This window comes from Passer montanus, unplaced genomic scaffold, assembly GCF_014805655.1.
Source record: "Passer montanus isolate IOZ18808 unplaced genomic scaffold, ASM1480565v1 scaffold39, whole genome shotgun sequence".
Taxonomy (NCBI): Eukaryota; Metazoa; Chordata; class Aves; order Passeriformes; family Passeridae; genus Passer; species Passer montanus.
The window spans coordinates 4435673-4458733 of NW_024368707.1; the positions used below are offsets into that span (position 1 = coordinate 4435673).

Here is a 23061-nt window from a genome sequence, read left to right on the forward strand (position 1 = left end):
TGAAGAAAAACAGTTCCCACCTTGAGGAGCTTTTGGAGTTTAGACAGGTGAGTAGACATTAGGGAGAAGGCTGCATTGCATGCAGGCAAATGGTCAGAGACTCAAAGGTTTTTAACAGTGTCTCAAATTTACATAAACATCATGAACACCGAAGTCCCTCTGAAGAGCAGATCAATCCCACTATTGTTTATACAATATATATAAGTATATCCTTGGGTCTAGCATAGTATCCTGCCTCTTTTTAAGGAGATTAGTGAAGGACAGCATTGCCAGTTTGTTGAAACCCCACAGTATTGAAAGCAAGCACTGCCCATTGGAGAACCCAGCTTTTGACCCTGTTATCTAAATCCTTGGTAGCACAAGAGAACTATCTTGAGAGACTCCTTGACCATGGTGTGAAGCCATGATGATAATACATGTTTGCCTTGGCAGATAGCAGCACATATGGGAGAAGTTTAGCCATAGCTCCCTATGTTTTGCCCCATTAGATGATTAAATCTTTGTAAATGAAGAGCAAAGCCCTTTAGAAAGGTAGAAGCTGAGCTAACTTTTCCTAGTTAGCTTCCACAGACCTCTTAGTAGTTGTTCTAAGCCTTCCTGGCTTTTCAGAATTCACATGTGGAAAAACGGTGTTGGAGTAGCAGGTTAAAAAGCATCTTGAACTAAAAAAAAAACAACCAAACACCAAAAACCAGAATAAAACATAACCTTGCCTACGTGTGCCCATGAGAGGGCAGCACAGACCGGCTGAGCCTTTGCTAAAGGCTATTCAGAGGCCTGAGTTTACGTTCCATGGAGTAGCTACAAGCAGAGGCAAAAATACCTGTGTAGAAGGGCTAGATGGCCTCAAGCACAAGCTCATCCATCGTCCACCTGAAACTGAAACCCAGGTACAGCTCGGTACAGACTTGACTGGCTCAGACCCCAGGTGCACGGCAGGGTCTGAATCTCACAGATTTCTCAGGGTAGTTTCCCGTTAGGTACTGGAACCTTGACAGAGTTTCAGTGGAAGAATTTTGGACAGTGCCCACAGTTCTGTTAAAGCAGTGAGTCGGTGTGAGACATCAACCACACCCTTGCCGAGGCAGAGGCTGCCACCCCGGGAGCACTATAAACTCGCCTGAGGCGGGTGCTATTTATTTCCATCACGGTGATGCACCAGCCAACACCCCTCTGCTATTCCCGTTCCTCCTGCTGCCAAGACTCTTGTGATGCAGCTTTAATTGACTGTCGTTCTTCTTTCTGCTAGGTGCTCCAGCCCTCTGGCAAGGTGGATGGTGGAAATGCTGAGATAAATGAGACATAGGCTTGCAGCGAGTGTGTTGGAAACTGGGTACTGACAGGCAACCATATGTAGATGGCAGTGCTCCACTGCCAGCCCTTTGTGGCCTCCTGCATCAGATGCAGCTAAAGCAGAGGAGGCAAGCAGTGGATTCGGGAGGAATGAGGTATCCCCAGACACTCTTCAATAATAACCTGGAATCAATGTGAACAAGTTTCTTTGGCCCCTTGCAAACAAGCAGTAAACATTCCCAAACAAGATTGCTTCTTTGAAGCATGTTGTGGCTCATGACTGACAGAGGGGGTTTTGGAGGAGAGGTTTTTAACCATCAACAAGAACAATGCAGTCACTAGATCCAGACAGAACAGCTTGTTCCCAGTCTGTTGGGGAAAACTCAACTGAACCAACAGTAGTAAAGGACCATCATAGTGCCAAGGCTGTTTGGGAGTGGGACCACATCCTAATGGCTGTATTGACACTGACATATGCAGCCTTTCAGAGGCCAGGTTTCATAACCAAGAGCAATACAGAGACACTGTCTAGCAGATCTTCCCTGGACAGCCTTTTAGAGAAGCTGTCTAAAAGGCAAGCAGAAAATTTCTGCCTTCTCAAAAGTCTTTTCTCCTGCCAAAGATCTCTGAAAATCCCAGGCAATCGTTTGCCAAGGCACAATGAGATTTCTATCTTCCTATAGTGTTCCCTGTGAGCTCCTCCCCTACGAAGACAGGCTGCCAGAGGTGAGGTTGTTCAGCTTGGAGAAGAGAGGGCTTAGGGGAAACCTTCCCTGTGAGCTCCTCCCCTATGAAGACAGGCTGCCAGAGTGAGGTTGTTCAGCTTGGAGAAGAGAGGGCTTAGGGGAAACCTCATGGTAGCCTTCCAGTACAAGGGACTTATAAAAAGGACCTTTTTATATGAGCAGGTGGTGATGGAAAAGAGGCAATAGCTTGCAACTGAAAGAGGGCAGGTTTAGATTACATGTTACGAAAATATTCTTTACTCAGAGGATGGTGAGGCACTGGAACAAGTTGCCCAGAGAAATTGTGGATGCTGCATCCCTGGAAGTGTTCAGTGGCAGGCTGGATGGGGCTCTGAGCAACTTAATCTAGTGAGTGGCATCCCTGCCCAGAGAAGGGTCAGAACTAGATGATCTTTAAGGTCCCCTCCAACCCAAACCATTCTATGATTCTGTGATTCTATGGTTGCCTGTGGCCAGGCTCCTCTTCAGAGTGAGCTGCCCTGCCCTCATCTGAAGATGAGATGCAAGAGAACACCATGTCCCTTTTACTGGCCCCTTTATGCCTTAAGGGTGTTGGCCGTGGAGCGTCACTCTTGGGCTTGGCTCCCCTTCCCTGCCAGGAGAAACTCCTGCTGGTGGTCAAGGAGTCAGGGCAGAGCTTGACCTCTGCACTCTCCCATGCTCCTCCGTGTTTATTTTATCTAATGGTACTTCTGTATACAAAAATGTGACCTGTCGGTTGCTGAAAGACCTGGATGAGATCAGCAGCTCTAAGATGCAGATTCTTTGGTCTGGATTTTCCTTTGCAGATATTGGCCTTGGGCACGTGTTGAGGCTCTCCTACAAATTCCCTTCATAGTCAGCAGAGTAAGAGACATCCTTAGGATGAGATTTAGAGCCCAAATGAGTACAATTTAGAGCCCTCAGTGAGTACAAGAAGACACCCTGAGGGTCTCCTTTATTAACAGTAGTAGCAGCCAATAGAGACTAATCTTTACAAGAATCCACTACTTCTCTATTCTTTTGGTTTGAGACCACTGAGGAAGAGAGCAAGAGCAACTGGTCTAATTGTTAGCAGCAGAGTACTGAGATTTAATTTGTTATTGCCTTTACCACACGTGCAAATATCACTATGAATACTAACCCAAACCTCCCAGGGGAAGCAGTTCCCTGCCTGACCTCAGTTCTTTACCAGACAGAGTGTCTTTCTCCAAGTTGTTTGTCCTTTCTGCTTGCTGACATTCAGGAGAAACATTCTCTTCTGAAAGGCTAAAAGTACAAATTTTCAAGCAATCTCATGATTGCAGTAGCTTGGGCTTTACGCAACTACCCAAAATTGCAAGTTTTAATGATACCAAAATACAGACGTGGTTATAAGCTCATGAATAAAGCTACCCTACAAAATTGGAAAGATAAGGTGCCTCACTCTCCTAACCCAAAATATTAAAAAAAAACCAGTCCTTGAGAGTGTGCCATATAAGCACTCTTCTTAGGAATTAAGAGTGCAATGCCATATTCATTGCTAAATACAAAACCCCAGCATTGCCAGCATTGCTTGTATCTGTGTTCTCTGTAACGCTCTTCACCAAGGCAGCTGAGGCTTCAGACAGAAGTTACTGACTGCATTCCACATCATACTAAATATGTATATATGCAGTTCTGCTTTTCAGCCTATATGTTTGCAGGTTTAGCTGGGGTGGCCAGCCCAGTGGCCCGGTGGTTTATCCTAACCCACTATAATTAGCCCATGGTTGTTGCTCATGGTATGCCATTTGTCTCCCCACACTCAGCACTGTTTGGTAAACAATTTCAGAGACAGAGTTGCTCTCCCCTGATCTCACTAGGTGGTGTTCACTTATTTATTCTCTGCACCCCACAATTATTCCTCTCTCTTGAGGTTGTGAGGTATAGAAGTGGCAAAAAAGGGCAAAAATTATGCCAAAAGGAGGAGGCAGCTGTAGCAAAACACACAACTCAGCTGGGGAGGCGGGATGCAAGGCTGGCAGGAGGCCAGGCCAGCTGCAAACCCAAGAGGCACAGTGGACATCTGTCCCCCACTGCCTGCATCCTCACCCCCTGGGCGGATGCACTGAGATGGGAGAGGAGGCAGCCATTAGGAATTCCCTTCTACTCCGAGGGGGAGCTGGCTCCCAGCCATGGCACGTGGAGGGCTTGGGTGGCAGACACAAGCCTCAAACCCAAATCTGGCCCAGGGAAGGAAGGTCAAACTGCGGACTGGGAAGCAGCTGTTCACAGCCCTCCCGGGAATGCAGGAGCAAAGGTGGGTGGCAGGAATTGGGGCTGGGGCTACTGGGAGCAGGGCCCTCAAGGAGGAGGTTACTGACTCAGCTAATGAGATAAGGACTCTACCAGGAAAGGTGGCAGCCCCTCTGCTGCATGCTGCAACAGGGATGCTTGGCTTTACTCCCAGCAGTGCTGCCATGAACTTGCCACCATATGCTGGAGGGATAATCATTCAAAAAGTCCCCTCCCTGGGACAAATAGGCAGTGTGTAAAGCTGAACCTGTGCATGGGAGCACGGGCTTGGCCAACACTGAAGCCACATTGGTAGGGAAAAGGGATTTCCCAAGCCTGGTTCCTCAACCGTGAGCTTTGATCTTACTGTGCAACACTGCAAATGCAGTCAGGAGCCTCCTGCTCACGGATGGCAGTGGCTCCATCATGACACTGATATGAGGGGGTCACAGAGATGACTCCTGGGAGTCTGCTACTTTGAACACAAGCTCCTTTTCCTATCTGTGTGCTCGCTCCCTCCCTAATTCCTCCCTCTCATATTATCTCAGCCTTAAATCATTATTTCCATGCTATGAAGAGAAGAAACTCAAAGGATTCAGGAATGCAGGAAAGTATTCTTAGAGGTGAAGAGTGGAACCAGCATACTGGAACTAACCACAACATCTAATCAGCCCTTCTCAGCAGCTTTGGGTGTTCTCTAGCATGCCTCCCACAGCAATTTTGAATAAACACAGCATACTTTGTGACAGACATGTTCTAACTTTGCCCTGTCACCCACTGAGCCCATTACAACCAAGTAACAACAACCAAGTGATAGATCTCCTGAGAAATCCATTTTCCACCTCCATCTGAAAATAGGCCAGGCTGTGGCCTCAACATCTGACCATCCCTGCAGAAGAAACCCCAAACGGCAGCATGTCTTCACTCCCAAGTTCCACTTTGCCTTTAACTTACTGGCAGCAGAGGTGTGCGCATATGTGGACCTGTGACTGGATACACAAAGCACACACGTGTATGGGTTTGTACCTGTGTACGTACACATATGGTCCTGTGCAGGGTGTGCACACTCAGCAGTCTGGAGCTTTCCCCAAGAGCAAGAGCTTGCACAAATGTATGGATCTGGCTGTATGGAAGTGTTGGTCCATCTGAAGTATGCCAGCACAGACACAGTCCTACACGGGAGGCTTTAGCAGCTGTAGGCACCCCACTGGAGGTACCCCTGTGGGAACGGGGGCTTCCCAGCCCTGGCTTGTCAGCCCCACTGTGCTCCCTCCCCAGACAAGGCCTCTCTTTGACCCTCTGCTCTGCACAGGCATTCATGTAAACTCATAGTCTGACCGTGTTGGCAGACACCAAAAGAAGTGCAAAGAAACAAACAAAACCCTCATCCCAAGCCTCTCCTTTCCTATATCAAATTTCTCTCCAGAGATCACAAAAAAAAAAATCTTACCCAGATTCTAAACCAGATTAACAAACTGTGAGAGCCAAATAGTGATGGCAGCTGAAGGGTGACAACCACCCAGTCCAGCCTGACCCACTCTTCCAGCCCAAACAAGGATTCACTCTGACAGCTTTTTGCAGTGTACTGGACGGGGCTACAGAGCTGCGAGAGCTCAGCTGCACCTGGGTTCTCTCCCAGCAGCTACTTTCAGTGCTGGTGATTTGCAAGATTATGAACTTCACTGCCAGCTTCCCCTTCCCTCTCCTCTCTTTCCTTGTCTTGTTTTCTCAAGACAGTATTTCCACAGTTGCAGCCTTTTTTCTCCTCCCAGCTGAGATGTGATGGGGTGTTTTACCATGGCAGGCTTTTGTCTAATCACTGCCCCAAGATCAGCCCAACCGTGATGCTCAGGAGTCGGATGCACTGCTTTTTCCCCTGCCAGCTGCTCTCAGTGTCCAACAACAATGATGTGAGCCTTCCTTCCTAGAGCCCAGGACACCAGCTGGTGTGAAACACCTGGTCCCACCAGCATTGCCAAAATATGGGGCAGCAACTGCACCAAAATAGATAGCATGGGTTGTAGGGAGCAAAATTAGTGGGCAAAGAGGTCTGAGTCATTTAAGTCTAGATAAATCTGCATCTGTATTCTTGAGGACCTGAGGGACTATTTTCTTGTCCCTTTCTACTAGATCAGGCTGGCTGCAATGGCTGTGTCTCCTTTTGCTTATGGCTGTCATGGAACTGGAAATGCCAGAAGTACTGTCCTTAGTTCACAGTTAAATCTCACACAGACCTCATGGGAGAGCGGGATCTCTCTTCAGTTGTCTACAGTACCAAGGCATCCATAAGACTTTAGAACAATTGCTCACTAATTTCACACAAAATATTTGCCAGGATGGCCACTGATAGGACATATACATGTTATTTTCATGCTTGTTTTTTGACTTGTGAGGAGCTCTAATATCATGGAACTCCCATTACCCTTCCCAAGCCTGTTATTTATTTGGCTGGTTTTTGCATCAGCCAATAAAGAACTAAAAGTACAACCACCTGTGCTTTGCCAGAGACATGTTCAAGGCACCAGTAATGTGAATCTTGACTTTTGGCAAACTTGTGCTGGAATGAGGGTGAGAGGGGAAGGTGAGAGACATTCCTGTTGTGTTCCTCAGCCTTAGCTGTTCTCAGTTCATCACAGGCCAATTAATACATATATCTGTTCTTGATTTTGCTCTGTCTTAATAGGACTGACTACAAGAAAAATCCAGAGTGCCTAAGGAAATGAAATATTCTCCCCACTTTTCATGTCATCCACAGTGTCCTGCAGAGTAGCCAACACTTACACTTCTGTTTCCAAAAAAAATCCCAAGCTGAATGAAATGAAAATGGATCCAACCTAAACAACTGGATCTTTCCTGTGCTACATAATTAAATTAAAACATTAAAATTATTTTTGTATTCAGTGCATTCTTTTTATACCTATGTTCAAACAGTGATCCAGCAATCCTCATATACTTGAGTCCTTCCAACTTGCCCATCCTCTTTAAAGTTCAAGTGCCTCGTATGAGTGACTCACTCATCCACCCTTTTGAGAGTATAATAATAGAAATTCTTTAAAGCTTTGTGTTTTCAGCACAACGGCATTCCGATATGATCTAAGAATCACAGAGACACCCTTTGGTCCCAGGAGGACCGGGGAACAGGTTTGGCTAGAAAAAAAAGTTTTCCTCATGTGATGGGCACCCCACCAATCACACAGCACGCTCCTCAGCAAACTGGGCTCTTTAAAGAGCAGTGAAGGAGGGAGAAAGGGGACTTTTCAGCTTTGCAGGTGGGTTGGGATTTCTGCTGAGAAGCATCACGAGAAGAGAGCGGTGAGTGCCTTGCTTTGGTCATGGTCTTCCTCTTAAAGAGGCATGTGAGCTGGAAGTGTCTATTAAGAGAAAAGACAGCTCTTATGTTCAATGTTTTTTTTAATTTCAGTCCCTGGACTGTGTTTGGTATGTGGGAGTCTGGTACCTAGCTAAGGTTAACTACATGAAATTATTAAGTATTTCATTTTTCTTACCTCAGGCTCTCTATGGCTATTTTAATTTGTTTAATATTTTTTCTCCTAAAGACTGGGGAGAAGGGAATGGAAAAATTAAATCTGTTGTAAATCTGAGTGTTAAAAGAAAAAAAAAAAGGAAAAATTGTTGTAGAGGAAGCGAATCTTGTAGTTCCCCCTCACTTGTGAAAATAGGAAAGTTAAAAAAACCTGCTTGTTTTGGCTGTGCTGAATTAATAAAGGAGAGAGGAAAAACCTACCTCCCAGCTCTACTTACGAGGTAATTATGCTTGATGATGATTTACCAGCCACACCACTGTTCACACAGGCTTCATTTCATAGCAATCTCTTTGAAAGGAAACTTAATTAGTCTGTGACCCCTGCTTGATGCTGAGCTATGTTTTTGCTTTCTTTTTCTCCTCTGGTAGCATAAAATAATTGTCTGTGTCTTCCATTTCTGAGTGTGGTTGACTCCTAGCACACAACAAGTTTTCTGTCAGAGGTGGAGCACTGGGGAAAGTCCAGCAGGGCAGGAGGAGTGTATGAGTTTGTGTCCACTGGAGATGTTTGCTTTGAAATGAGTAAACAAATGATGAACTGACATTTGTAAAACATTCGGCTTCTTACAATGGAGTTCAAGCGATTCATCATTAACGTATTAAATTACTTCCTCTTAAAAACTGTGCTTTCTCAAGATACCCCAAGCACTGGGAAAATACCTTCTTTTTAAGCCCCTTAGGGGATAAATTTTCCATCACAACCAATTTTAAAAAAACCCAAAAGTAAGTTTATTGCTGAGGCATTGGTGTCCACAGGAGGTCTGGGTGTGGGCAGGTCTGTGGCTCACGGAGGCTTCCCAGGCACTGGCACTGGCCTTGGCACATCCCCTCCGGCAGCAGTTCCACCTGGATGACTTCCCTTCATCAGCACCCCAGGGCTAGCCCGGGCATCTTGCTCCTGCCTGTAGAGACATGCTCTCCAGCTGGGCTTGGACAGGAGGGGTGGTGCCCAGGCTCTGCCCGTTGGGCTGTGCGGGCAGGGACCAGGATTCTGCTGCTGAGCAGCCGGGTTTGCTCAGCTGCGCTCGAGTGGTGCAGAGCCCTTCAGCCGAGGCGGGCACAGCCCATGAGTCATAAAACAAACGCATCCTTTGTCTCTGCCTCCTTGCACCAGGGCATGAGAATGCAACGCCCTGAGCAGGGACGCTGAGGGAAAGGGAGGTAGCAAGGGGTGATGTGAAGCCCCTGCAAGCCCCACCACCATGATGAGAAACCTCAGGAGCAGCGTATAAAGCCAGTGATGCTCACAGGGATGTTTTGGGACGTTCCTTTGTCACAGTGCTTGACAACTAGCACAAAATGCAAGGCAATCAAAATGCCACCTGGTTCTGTGTTGGGCAATGCCAAATGAATTATTATCCATTGGCTTTTTTGGCTAGAGATGGAGTAGAGCTAGGCTAAGAAGGGGGAGTTCTGTAAGGCCACTGAAATCCTGTCCCAGCCTATAGAAACAGGGTGTGGAGGCTTCAAAATATTGATCAGCACCATGTGTGTGAGGGGTGCACAACAGACCCCAAATCCCATTTGAATACAGGAACTGTTGCCAGAATAGTGTCCTTTCAAATCCTGCGTGAGGTTATCACCTAAACCACAAGGGCAGAAGCCAGCCTCTGCAGAAAGAAGCTTCCTTTTCATCTCCCACAGTTGTGCTGAGGGTCTCAGAGGTACTGAGAGTAAAGGAAGTGAGGGGAGGTCAAGAAAGTTTCAAGGGCATGGAAATAATAGATTGTCTGCATCTTGTGGGGTACCGGGGGAGGGAAAGCTACCACTTCTCCTGGGCTCTGGCAGACTCAGCTGGACCCCCATGAGTGTAAGTGTTTTGGGGGTGTGAGGGGAGAGGAGAGGGGAGAAGTTACAACCAGTTGTACTGCTTGTAACCAGAGTGTCAGGAAGAGTAAGAAGTATGTGCCTCAGGAGGGACACAGGGGTTTTTGGTACAACAAGAGCAACAAACACCTTTCCAAAGCTGCTTAGAGCATGGAGCAAAGTCTGCGGTAGTGATAATTGAATACCTCAGACTTAGGTCATACCTAAATTGCAAGGTTTCTAGGATGTGCCGAGGAACACCAGGTCAAGGTTGAAATTCCAGGACCTGGCTGCCTTCTTAGTGGAAGTTTTGGATAAAGGTTGCAGCTGAAGCTCCAGTGTCCTCAGGGGTTTCCTTGAAGCCCCAGGAAAATGCATTTGGGTCATAAAATTAATTTTAACAAGCTCAAGAAGAAGGCTTCTCTACCTCCAAATGCATTTGTGTCTGCAGGCAGAAGCTGCTGGCAGCTGTGTCTCTGGGGGTTGGGAGGAGGGCTGCCCACCACTGTCACACCCGCAGGTGCCTGTGAGTCACCTCTGTGCACAGCCTGCTTCGGGCACACCAGCCAAGTTTGCCTCTCGCCTCTGTAGTTGTGCACCTGTGCCTAGTGCTGTGCAACCTGCTCTTGCTAAACGCAGCTCATCTCCGAGGCATGAAGAGCAGTGGAAAGCTCCCAGTCTCCCACAGCTTCTCCTCTGGGACACGTTGGAGGATTGGCTCTCCAGCTGCCCAAGCTGTTGTCATGGCCTTGGAGCACCTGCCTGGTCTCTCGTAGCTGACAGTAATACTGGACCACCTGCAAGGGAGAAGAGGTCAGACAAGGGGTTGACCCATGTGGCACAGGTTAATGAAGTGGACACCAAGAAATGAGCTCTTTTGGCACCAATCACTTGGAGGCAGAGGGATAATTCATTGAAATATGGCAGCAGTGGGGTTTTTTAGGTCTAGAGTACATCCTTTTTTCCGTCCCTTTTGCTCTTTGTGGTCTCTCTGCTTCCCCCTGTGCTGCAATCCCATTGAACTTAGTTAAGGTGTTCCTTAGGTTGTCTGGAAACTTGTCATTTTCCAGCTGATACCTGTGGTGGTGACTGTCCACCTTTCCTCACAACCACAGTAACCCACTGGAGGTGGGCTCACCCCAAGAGAAGGGGCTTGCTTTCTCCAGCTAATGTAACTGCAACAATACCTGCCCAAGGGGAGACAGGAGTGAGCCAGGTTCTGCCTGCCAAGGAGGAGAAGAAAGCCAGCTTGTGGAAAGAGCTTGGGCTGGATGGGCAGCCCATGTACAAGGTGTCAGTGCTGTTGTTACACTGAACAGGGTAACACGTTCAACCTTGCTTTATGCAATGCAGCTGGAGCAGACCCACTTTTCCATGTAGCAGTCAGAGTTCAAGTGCCTGTGTTCAGGCAGGAAAGAGATCCTTGCTTTTTGGATTGCTGCCTGGCTTGTGATGTCCCTTAGATGGTAATAATTAAAGGGTTTTTTAACATCTCTGGAGTTTGCAGCACACAGATCCATGAGCCAGGCAGTGGTCTCTCCAGCTCTCAGATGAGTGGGAAACCAGGATTCATCTTAGGTTTGGCAGACTCTGCAGTGTTGTGTTACAGAGTACATGGCTGAGCATTGCTCAGACTCAGATTTGACCTGCAAGACAACCCCTGGACACCCTGGCCTGTCAGGATGTTTGGCAGGGACAGAGATCGAGGCTGACCTCATGAGCCTGCCATTTTCAAATACAAAGCTATACAGTTTCATGTGTACTGGTTCTGGCCTCCAAACACCTGGCTGGGACTAAAAATATCTTCTCAACTTAAAAATAATGGATACATTAAAAAATTCATGTTATTAAAAAATTCCTTCACATGCTATCATACAAAAATACTTAGGCACTGCCAATATAATGATGAGAGCACTGGGGATGTCTGCATGCCTAACCCTCAAACCACTGCAGAAAGAGTGGTGGGAAGTGCTTGGTTTTCATCTGTCACTGTTGGAACTCCTGCATACCCCAAAAAAGGCAGCTGCTGAGGAGGAAGGAGGTGGCATTGTTAGAGAGGTCTCACAATGCTCTGTTCCTCAGAAAGCTCCCCTTCATTGGCAGATTTGTCTGCTCACATTTCCCAACATCTTCTTTGAAGAATCAGGAAGTCAGTGGCCCCAGCAAAACAGAGGCACAAATGCAAGTACTCAGGCAGAAGAAGGAAATTCAAGCAGTTTTTGCTGTTGTCTGCTCAAGCTGGGCTCACTGCAGCCTTTCTTTCCTGGTTTATATTTTCTTAACCACCTGGTAAATGCAGTTGTCCCAGGGTTGGGGTTTTTTCCCCTTACCCTCTCCATGCACACATGCTCCATCCCTTGGAAAGAAAAACTTGGTGGGCTCTGGTGTCTGAGCTTCTTTCTCCAAGAGGTCTCACACCTCTGACTGACACCTTTATGCTGCTCTTTCTGGAAGGGGATGAATTTGATGCAGGGCACCTGACTCTAGACTGCAGGATATAAGCAATCTCAGGAATTCAGTAGGAATGCTACTTGGCCTTGGCTCCATGAACCAGCTGCAACCTCCCTCCTTCTCTTCCTCCTTCATACCTGGCTTGGGGGAGTCAGCTCCCATTCCCAGCACAGGTGGGAGATGGGGCTGTTAGTAGCAAAGCCCTATGCTGTGGGTGTGTGTGGGATACAGCCAAAGCATGGTGGTTACCAGTTCAGTCCCATGGTGGTGCTGGTCAAAATGGCCCAGGATAGCATGCCCTGGAATAACGCTGCCTTCTTTGGAATAGGGGTGAGGTGAGGGTGCTAAACTTGTTTTCTCTCCATCCAGATGTAGCTGTTGTTTCTGGCCAAGTAAAAATGACACACCATGAGCAGAGGTCATTGTGAGTGCTGTTGTGAGGATGAAAATCCTCATCAAAAGGGAACTGAAGACACCAGCTGTCCCCAAAGTGGTCTCAGTCTTCTGTAGCTCAAGTATTAGGGAGAGTTTGAGTTAGCAGATTAATACCTGGATAGGTCTCCTCTGGAACTACTGTAAAGCAAGGGATGGGAGGTGTACGGACAGGCTGGCAAGTTCTGTCTATCCTTCTCCTCATGGATAATTTGTGTTTCTGAGTAAAGCATATTGTACCGGTGATTTAATTGAAGACTGTATTTGTTGTTTTCTAGGTTGCATGAAGAATTAAAGATGGCAAAAAGTGATGGTTGCACACACATTTTGCAGGGTCTGTTAATCTTTGGGAATGTGGTCATTGGGGTAAGTGAAGTGGAACAAGTATGGGTGGAGGCTTTCTTTCTTAAAACAGCAATTCTCCCTCTTCATTTGTGAAGTCCACACATACACGGTCCAGTAAAGCATGAGAGAAGAGGATAAGGAGAGCTTCCTAGATTATCAATTGGGTGGGAAAGGGACAGCAGGGGCAGATCCATAATACCAAGATTTTTGCCAGGAGAAAAGCCTTAGAACTGTCAGCAGGAGCAGACCAACATTTTTCCACCCACCTCCCTCCATATAGTGATGGAATGGTTCTGTTCATTCTTTCTTAACATCCTTAAGTCCTAGGCCTGACCTCTCAGATGAAGGCTGGGTGAGATTTGCCTGCAATTCTTCTGTGAAGTTCCAATACAAGAGATTGTAGAGCTGGGCAGAGGGAGTCGGGTAGCTCCCACTTGGCAGGAAGCTGAATTAAAGGAAAGCAGTCTACACCTGCTTCTGTCTTTGCTATTTCTTTGGGGAGCCCTGAACTAATAGATTTCTTGTGCTTCCCAGATGTGTGGCATTGCCCTGACAGCAGAGTGTATCTATGTTGTGTCTAACCCCCACGGTCCCTACCCTCTGCTGAGAGCCACAGAAAACCGTGACATCTACGCTGCTGCCTGGATTGGCATCTTTGTCGGCCTTGCACTCTTTGCCCTGTCTATCCTTGGTATCATTGGAGTCATCAAGGCCAGCAGGACCTTGCTGTTGGTGGTAAGTGTAGCAAAATTTACCTTCCTATTGCTGCCAAACTGAACAAACGCTGCCTTGGTGTCCCTGGTCATCTTGGGAAACAACCAATGAGCAAAGACATTTATACTGATAAGGAGCCAGAGGTTCTTGATCATGGCTGTGATGTCCCAGAAGGTGACTCCTGTGAAGATTCATGCCCAAGAAGCTCCTGAACCAGGCTGAGGAAATAAATGGAGATAGCCACAGTGAAGGTTTGACTGGCTTGACCCTGACCTTGCCCTGAAGCAATGTGGGAGCACTTGTGCAATCGCATATATCTGGGATGTGGTCTAGATCCTTGTTTCTCCCCACCCCTTACTGCTTTTCAGCTGTCATACACTGCCCAGTTTAGGAGCTGATAAGTAATGACTTCTGCACAAGGCATTAGTGTCAGGATACCAAATATGGGTGCAATGAAGAACATAAGACATCAGCAGGCAGGCAGAAATTACAGGGGTGGGGACAGAGCTTTGGATAAGCCAAAGACAATGTTAAGATGTAGACAAATCTCTGTACAATGTCTTCCTTAGTCATTTAGTATGGCATTGGCAAAACTTAATTGGTGTTTGCATTAATGAAGGGTAGAGATGAAAACTCTGAAATGAGCTCTCTTGTGGATTACTGTGGAGTTGCAGAGTGTCTGTTTTAGACAAGAGGCACTCAGAGACCTGAACTCTTGAGCCAGGGAATATGCCAGAAAACAGCTGAAGAAACAGAATTCCCTTAACTCTGAATTTTGGTGTCTTGGCTGAAAGCCAAGGCTCTGGTTTAGGATGTATGAGAGGGTACAAGGGACAGAAGCTGGCATAAGTATGAAAAAAATGCTTTAAATCAGAGAAGAACATTATAAAATGTGGGAGGAGGAACACATCCATGAGAACTCCAAAGAAAATATGGAAACTGTCAAAGGGATTATGGTGGAAAGGGAAACAAAAGAGTAAAGGAGACTGTGAGAGGTGAGCCTTGTAATCTGTTTTCATGAGGGATCTTTGCTCACAATGAAGGAGTGTTCAGGAAATCTGACTATGAAAAATCAGGGGGATCTGAATGATGCCCTAAGCTGTACCTTCCCTTTCCCCAAAGTACAATCTCTCCTGTTAGGAGTGAACAGCTTCCTGCTGTAAAGCTTAGAGCTGGTAAGTGGAAGTGAAAGGAGGACACATGACACAAACATAGGTTGCCAATGAGATGCAACAAAGAAAAGGACAAAGTATTTTCCGTGGAGGCAGGGTAGTCTTAATGCCATAAGGTTCTGATGAAATCTTGTCTGTGAGATGGAGAACAATTCCAATCATTCACCTTCAAGAAAGCAGATTGCAAATAGGAACAAGCACAGGGAAGGGCTATGAGAACATTCAGGCTGGGTGAGAGGGAATACGATACCTGGCCACCTTGGCATCAAGCAGAGTTTCCGGCTTAATCTTGAAAACAATGCTGAACTGTTTCTCCAAGAACTAATTCTGCTCTCTTTCTCCCACAGTACATCATTCTGATGCTGATCACTTTTGCATTTGAAATGGCTTCTTGCATCACAGCAGCAACTCACCAAGACTCAGTGAGTATTTCTTTTCTCATGTATTCTTTTAACTTTGCTAGGAAACACAAATTCTAGGGCACACAGTCACCCTGTTCAGCGTAGTAAATATGATAATACAGTGTAAACTCACAGGACTACTGCTGAGCAGAAGACAACCCCACAAGGAAAAACTCCAGCATCATTATTCAGATCAAAGAAATAGCTTTGTTTTTTTTCTAACATAGTTTTGTTATTTTTAACATTTTAAAATGTTTAACACCTTGTGGTTAAGGAAATAATAGCGTGGGTTAGTTGAATCATCAATAAAGTGTTTAGTCTTTCAGCTACCAACTGATTAATCTATCATACACAGAGGAGACAAATCTTCAGCATTGCCCCAGGCAGTGTTATTAGTGAGGGAAAGATTACATGGATTGTTGGAGATACTATGGGGAGGGAAATTATTTGTGGTGCTTTAGTTCCAACATACCAAATGCAATCCATAGCTTCTGCACAGCTCTTGTGATATATATCTAGTAGTGCCTGCTTGAGATCTTCATCTTTGTTGCTCCTGCTCCTCAAATCCTGCTCTTTATTCTCATGTGTAAAACCAGAGGAGAAGCAACATTCCTGTTCTCCAGCAGGACTCTGAAACAAGAAAACAAGCCCTCCCCAAATAACACTGTATTTGCTTTACATGGCCACTTATTTACATAGTTTCTGCATTTTTCTCTGTTGTTGTTTTTGGTTGTTTTTTTTTCTGTAGCTGACTCCAGAGTTCTTCCTGAAGCAAATGCTGGAGAGATATCAGAAGTCAGACCCAGCCAATAACAGTGACAATGAGATCACAACGACATGGGATGACGTCATGCGTCAGGTAACAACACTGAAAAGTCACTAATTACTAAATGCTCTGCAAGCCTGGAATCTCAAGTCCTCCTTGAGGCTGCTGGATAATAAAGAGGATGGCATCTGTCTTGAACCTTAAATAAAGTTCTGACACACTTCCCCTTTAGCTCGTTTATCAGACGGCAGACTGTCAAAGGCAGGCACTTCAAAAATCTCCCCCATAAATCTGTGATTAATGCCTAACCAGTGTCCTGGCATGTGCAGGGCTGTGACCTGGGCCCACAAAGACCCTTCCATTCTCTGTCCCTGCAGAACCACTGCTGTGGGGTGAATGGCCCCTCCGACTGGCAGGACTACACGTCTGCCTTCCGCCTCACGCACAGCGATGCCGACTACCCCTGGCCACGGACGTGCTGCGTCCTGGATGCAAACGGGCTTCCTGTCAACCTTGATGGCTGCAAACTTGGAGTGTCTGGCTACTATAACAGCAATGTAAGATCATCTTTGCTTTTTTCCAGTTAGCATACATCAGTGCTTGCTGGAAGGGAAAAAAAACCATGAATAGCCTTTCTCCTTCACTGTAAGCTACAGGTGTCCAAAAGCTTTCTGGAGGAGAAGAAATGCTTGTAGAGTCCTGACCATGTTGCTGAACACGACAGGAATCTTTTTTAGGATAAAGTCTTTCCTGATGGAGAGAGAAATCTCCCAAGCCACTGATAAGAAGCGACATCTCTAACACGTAGATGGACAGTAGTTAAATCAAACTTAGCCCAAAAATGCGAGTATACAATATGAGTAAGTAAATCAGCAGTTCTCCTCCTCAAGGAAGAACTTTTCAGTAGACCATTATGTCCTATTCACGAGGTTGCTAGGTCATGAGCATCAGCTCCTGCACTAGCTTGCATTTCTAGAAGGCATTCAAGCTTCCAAATTTTCTTGATGCTTCTTGATTCTGGAGGTCAGTTCTATGTCAGCTGTGTTTGGTTATCTAACATCTAAGTGTACTTGGCAAGTGGATGGCACAGCAAGTTGTCCTTGAAGTGTTTGAGATGGGTCTACTTTGTCTTTGGAGCCAGAAACAGGTAGGTTATCTGCAAGTTATCAATAAGCAGTGTAGCTCTGGCTTGGTTTTTTGAGATCCTCTGAGATACCCAATTTGCAGTAGCAGATGAGCATGCCACCATGCCAGCTCAGTCTCTCTCAGGGGTGGATAAGTTTGTCACCTTGCAGTGCAGGTTCATTGCTGGTGTTGAGTCATCGCTGGTTGTCTTTCAGGGTTGTTATGATGCTATTTCTGGGCCAGTGAATGCACATGCCTGGGGTGTTGCCTGGTTTGGCTTTGCCATCCTCTGCTGGACTGTAAGTACTTAATATTTGCATTTATTTCCTCTTCTCTTTTCTTGCTATTCCACACCCAGTTGGGTGGAGGTGGATGACAGGACTGACGCATTTAAAATGTCCATCGATTATCGTCATTCATTCATCACAAATCTGACTGTAGCCTGCTCCACTAAGGGCTACATTTACAAGTTCGCCTCCATTCTGGCTTCCAGAGGTGAGGAATTAGATGGCCTTCCAGCCTGCCATGGTGTGCTGTGACCTGCTGGCATCTCAGCAATACAACACAGCAAACACAGCTTGCAGATTCTTCTCTGCGAAGGGTATTGGATCATCAAGATGGATAATTGAGTTTGTAGTTTGAAGATTTTGTATGAGTGTATTCAGTACTCAGGGTTCAGCAACTTCATGACAGATAATCCCCAGTGAGCAGAGTGATACAGTCAAATAGTTATAGCTGCACGTATCTTCTTTCTTTGCTGTGTAGATTCTGTGCAGATAAAAAACTTTAAGATCCTCTGCCTGAACAGACTTTGCTTTTGAAGAATTTCTTTTACTCTCTCCTACCTGTACGACTAAATGGGTCTGGGGGAGGGGTGGAGAGCACGAAACGGGGGGCAGAGAAACTTAATAGTGTTGTCATTTCAGTTCTGCGTCCTCCTTGGCACCATGTTCTACTGGACTGGAATTGAATACTGAAGGCCTGGTGTCCTCAGTGCTGTCCTGAAGAGCCATGTGAAACTGCATTTGTCTCCCACTTCATTCTCCTCAAGCCATGGAGGATTTGAAGTTTTCCCACTACCTCTCCCATATATACTTTTGCCCCTCCAAAAACTTGACACAAAGAACTGAGGACTGCAGGAAAGAATCTTCTTGTCCCTGCTTTGCCCCTTGTTCTGCAGCCTTAATGCCTCCTGGCTGAAGCACAATCCTTCTTTCACTGTGCAAGAAGTTCTGGAGCATAAGATGAGAAAAAAAGTGATCTGGTTTGTTCTCTGATGACATCAGAAAAGAAAATGTCCATACACACTTGGTCCAGAAAAATATCTCTCTAAAATTAGTTTGAATTTAAATTATAACGCTTCTGGAAGGTCTATGTGAGCAAAACTATAACCTCCTGTGACCAGTAAGGACAGATGCTGCAAGGGAAAAGACTGCAGACCTCTCTGTTATATTCTACTGATCAACTTCTCTTGCTGGGCTCTGTCACCCTTGCCTTAGAATAAGGCAAATTCTCTGAGTATTTAAGTGTGTCAGCAATAAAATCATATCACAAACAGAAAGTCTGTTGCTAGTCAAGCCCAATAAAAGGCTAGCTCGCTTCTCAGCAATATGCTGCCTAAATGCAAGCCTACCTCCTGTCACTGATGAAACTACTGCATGTGCTCCTACCTTCAGAAGTGCCAGTCCAGGAAAAGCTCCACTTGCTAACAAGCAACTCCTTCAAGAAAGCTGTTATGTACTTTGCACAAGGTTTCATACATCTACAGGCTAGAATTTGTGCAGTACACAGGGGGTTCTGTGCTGTAGTTGCCTTTGCAAATGTGGCTGTCCCATGCTCCTGGTTTATTGTGCTTCTTGCTTTAGCTACCTGTGTGTAAGTGGTCACACCCCCTGTGTCACTCCCCTTCCACATCCCTGGGTCAGGTAGGACAAATGGCAAATAATGGCAGTGAGTAACTCTTGTGAAAAAATGCAAGCAAGGAGCTAACTGAACCAAACCCAGTCCTTGCATCAGTGCTTGCAGTTTTTACTCTGTTCAATAAAGGCTGTTTACTTTGGCCCAGACTGAGCTGGTGTCTTTCCTAGTGAACGCTTCAATAGTTAAATGTATTGTGAGAAGTGTGCTCCTCTGCAGAGTGTTTTAAGGTGAAGCCTCTTCCAAAGATGTACTGGTTCATGTCCTGATGCTTGCCATCTGCCTTGATTCTTTGTTTTTGTATATTCACCAAAATACTAATTAAAAAGAAATGTAAGTGAATTTTTTCTCTTGTTTAAGATTGTGTCTTTGGGAAGGGAAAATAATAAAGGTCTGCATCTGGGACATGTGGGGCAGGATAATGACAGGCTTTATCATCCTGTAACAGAGATGCTAAAGCACCAAGATGCAGCTACAGAAACTCAGCAGCCAAATAGTTCCTTGCCGGAGTGCTGAGGGAGAGGAGGAGGCAGATATAAGGGTAAAGTGATTAAGGAAGAAAGGTTGGGTCCCTGCAACACCGAAGGAGTTTTCTGTATGACTGTGCCTTCAGAACTGACAGTCCTCATGGATTAGCCACTCCCCTGGTTCAGTGGTGTGGTGACTGTCTTGGAAACTCTGGACTCTGAGAAATTCCATAAGGAAATTAGTCTTCAGCACTTTTGTTTTGAGCCTTGAGTCATGGATTGACCATGCAGACTGTGTATGTCAGTGTTTAAAGTTTGGTTCTCAAGGGGGTGAGGGGGAGGTTTGGTGGTAGTGATGCCTTAGGTTTTAGCTTTCATATTTTTCAGATTCTGTACTGCTTTAGTGTGTAGTTCTGAACTTCATATTAAGGGATGTTAAGCTCTCTTCACAGAATATCTAGACAAAACAATTCCTTTTCTAGCTTGGGACCAAGGACAGCCGACCCAATTTTCAGGCCCAAGAGCATAAACGTGGACTGAAGAGAGAGAAAAAAAGAAAAGATGGGACTTACAACCTAAAACTATAATTGGACAATTAACTCCAATATGCAAATGAACCAGAACTTGTAAAAGTGTGAGATCCTCTGACCAGCTGTCCATTTTTGTGACCATTTTGGTTCATCTTGGGTGTAGCCCTGGTTGGGTTCTTGTACTGCCCAAAGTGGATCCATTGAGGCCTTTTAATAAATACCTACTTTATTCTTTAATTCCGTCCAGCTCTGTTCTAGGTCAGCTTTCACAAGGCATAAGTGGGATTGGGTGTTTTTATGTTTATGCTGCTGAAAGCTACAGTAATACCTAAATGTAAAGAAATCTAAAGAGAATCAGCATCTGCCAAAGCTAGGGAGCAATGGCAATGACTAGGTTCTCTGCTACTTGCCAGAAACTGCAAATTCCTGCCAACTGCAACAGCAGAGAGGAGAGAAATGGAGCAGGAAGGACATGGCAGGCACAGAGACTCTGTCCTTGCTCAGCCCAACGCCTCCAATAACTTTTGGTCGTGGATAGCTGCCCTCCTGCATAAGGGCCTCTTGCTTGAGTTTTTTCTGAAACTCAAGCAGCTCTGCAAATGGGTGAAACACCTGGCTGTGGGACCTTCCAGAGGCTAGTAAGGTCTTGTGAATATGGATATCACTGGACATTCTGCCTGGAGAAAATGGTAGGACCACAGAAGTAGGTAAGATCAAATATTATTTTCCTCCTCTGGTCTTTTGCTTCAGACCTTTCTGCTCCATCTAAGTGTGGTATGACTACAGAAATGCATTTTATATAGAGGAAAAATATAGAGGAAAATGCTGCAGGATTTTGAAGGAGAAGAGAAACTGGCAATACTTTAAATTATACTATTGCAGTATTAACTGTTCCAACCAGTTGCAAATTATACCATTGACCTATTACATAAATGGCAGCTCAAGTCAATTCAGTTTGTGTTCTTCAAATTTGCTTTCTGCTTCTTAAGCCTTTTCCTCCCATTGCACTTTATGATTTGTGTACTAAAAAAATAAAAGCTGACCAAGTGATCCAGGCAGTGGTGGATCTCTGCAGAAGTGCCAAACACGCTACAGTGCATCCAGACAAACCCAGGTTCATCTGCCTGAACTAAGGGGGAAGGAGAGGATTGGACTGATGACAGAATGATGTTGATCGGGGTCATGAAAAATCCTGATGAAAAATCAGAAAAAGGCGTGCTACTGAAGGTTGATTCCAGCCTCTGAAATTACCTGGGGAGCCAGGGAAAGGGTGAGGAAAGAATGGAGTCTGTGACAGGAATGGTGGTGACCAGGCTTGTGTGTCAGCTGAGACTTGTAAAAGAATCCTGGTCATTCTCAGCTGTTTGGATTGCTTCCTGAAGGCATGGATGTACGTAGTCTTCAGGGCAGGCAACATGGTTGTTCCCATGTTTAGTCCATGAGAACTGCTGGACTAAGACATCCTGCTAAGACAGGATGAAGAAAAAAAAATGCTGCAGGTGAAAGTCATTTGGTTTGTTTGCAGATTTGCTCTGTGTATTTATTCTCTGTAGGTGTGAATATTCACAGTTCTCTCGTGGCAATAAAAGCACACTTCTATTCTCCCATGGAGTTACCAAATGTATTTTTAGATTATTAACTTATTACAATACTCCCAGCTCTGAGAAATCAAGAGTCTGGCTGAGATGCACCCTCTGTTCATAGCTGATGGAGTGCTGTGTCCTCCAATCCAAAAATAATCTGACATGCCACCCTCCCATGCACACAGGAATGTAACCTGGTGTTTTTCACACTGCTGACTGTTTGTTGCTGGCAGTACTGAAGGTGTCTGTTCCTTCAGGCAATGGGGCATTGTGGGGCTGCCGTTGTGTATCTTGTACCTCAACCCCCATTTTTCCAATAAGTCTTCCTACCCCTTCCTTCTTTCCCCTCACTTCTTCTGCACAAGACCTCTTTCGGCCCTGTTTTTCTTTACCTTGCTGGTTAATGTATGACATACAATGACCATTATGTTCCATACTTACCTCTGGCTACCCACCTCATTGGGAAAACTAGGAACCAGGCTGACAGTGGTGTTCTGTATCTTCTGACACGGGTGATTTATTCCCTTTCCTGCTCACTGCCCTGGTATCTTAGTTTTTCACATTCCTTACAACAGGGACTCATGCCAAGCAAATGTTCATTGGGACCAATGACCTAAAACTAGCTCCTAAATGAATCCTCCTCCTCCCAAACCTTGGCAGCCCTGCCCTCCTTGGCAACTGGGGAAATCCCCTGCAACGTGTGGTATGCTGGGAACCTCCTGCAAGAGCTCTCCCTGCAATCTCAGGCATCTTTAGGAGATCCTGCTTTGGGAGGAGTGGATTATGATGGCCGAGGGTTGATCCTCAATAGGAAAAAAGGTGAGGTGAGAGTGTTTCTGACTTACTTCCAAGGTAAAATTACATCACAGGCAAGGTCATGTGCAGTTCTTGCATGATCACCAGTTGAGATAAACCCTGCAAGAGAGACAAGTGTTGAGTAGTGAGCTTATCTGGCTACCCAGGGCTGTTGCTAACTGTGGGCCAATGCAGGACTTCTCTGTTTTTCCCAAAACAATGCTCACCTTCAGCAGGGTACTGTGGCTGGCACAGAGGCTGGAGTCTGTAAATCCAAGCCACCCTGTAAATAACCAGCCCAGTCCTTTTATACTGTCTGACCCTTGATATTTAAAGTAAATTATCTCACAGTGGAAAAAAAAAAAAAAAAAAAAAAAAAAAAAAAAGAGCAAAGCAGTTTGTGAGCACTATTTTTTTCTGATTTCTTCTTCCTGATCCGTGTGAAGGAAGAAGAAAAGAAAATGTTACCTGATATTCCTCTGACTGGTTCAATTTAATCTCATGGCTGTTGGGTGTTGGGTTTCTTTTTTCTTTTTGGGTTTCACTTATCTAGAAAATTCCTCTGTTGAATAATCATCATGTGTGTTATTCTCCTTTCTCCAGTTCTGGTTGTTCCCATGTTTTTGTGCCTTGTGGTTCTTTCTTAAGCAGCTACAAAGTTTTTTTTTTGAAGTCATTTCCTCTCACTGAATTCAAATAATTCCTGGTCTTTTCAGATAAGGAATTTAAATGACTGAGA

General features: G+C 45.5%; 1 protein-coding gene across 2 annotated transcripts; it reads left to right on the plus strand.

Moving 5' to 3' along the window:
- The first annotated feature begins 7478 nt into the window (after positions 1–7478).
- On the plus strand, positions 7479–19294 carry UPK1B (uroplakin 1B). 2 transcript variants are annotated; one of them, XM_039717959.1, is made up of 8 exons: positions 7479–7543; positions 12786–12873; positions 13387–13587; positions 15086–15160; positions 15888–15998; positions 16283–16462; positions 17246–17329; positions 17957–19294. In XM_039717959.1, the coding sequence occupies exons 2-8, from the start codon at positions 12805–12807 to the stop codon at positions 18005–18007; spliced, it is 771 nt and encodes a 256-aa protein (XP_039573893.1). In that variant the 5' UTR covers positions 7479–7543; positions 12786–12804; the 3' UTR covers positions 18008–19294. The 2 variants fall into 2 exon arrangements, with proteins under 2 accessions (XP_039573893.1, XP_039573892.1); XM_039717958.1 differs by having other exon boundaries at positions 7525–7586.
- The last annotated feature ends 3767 nt before the right edge of the window (positions 19295–23061 follow it).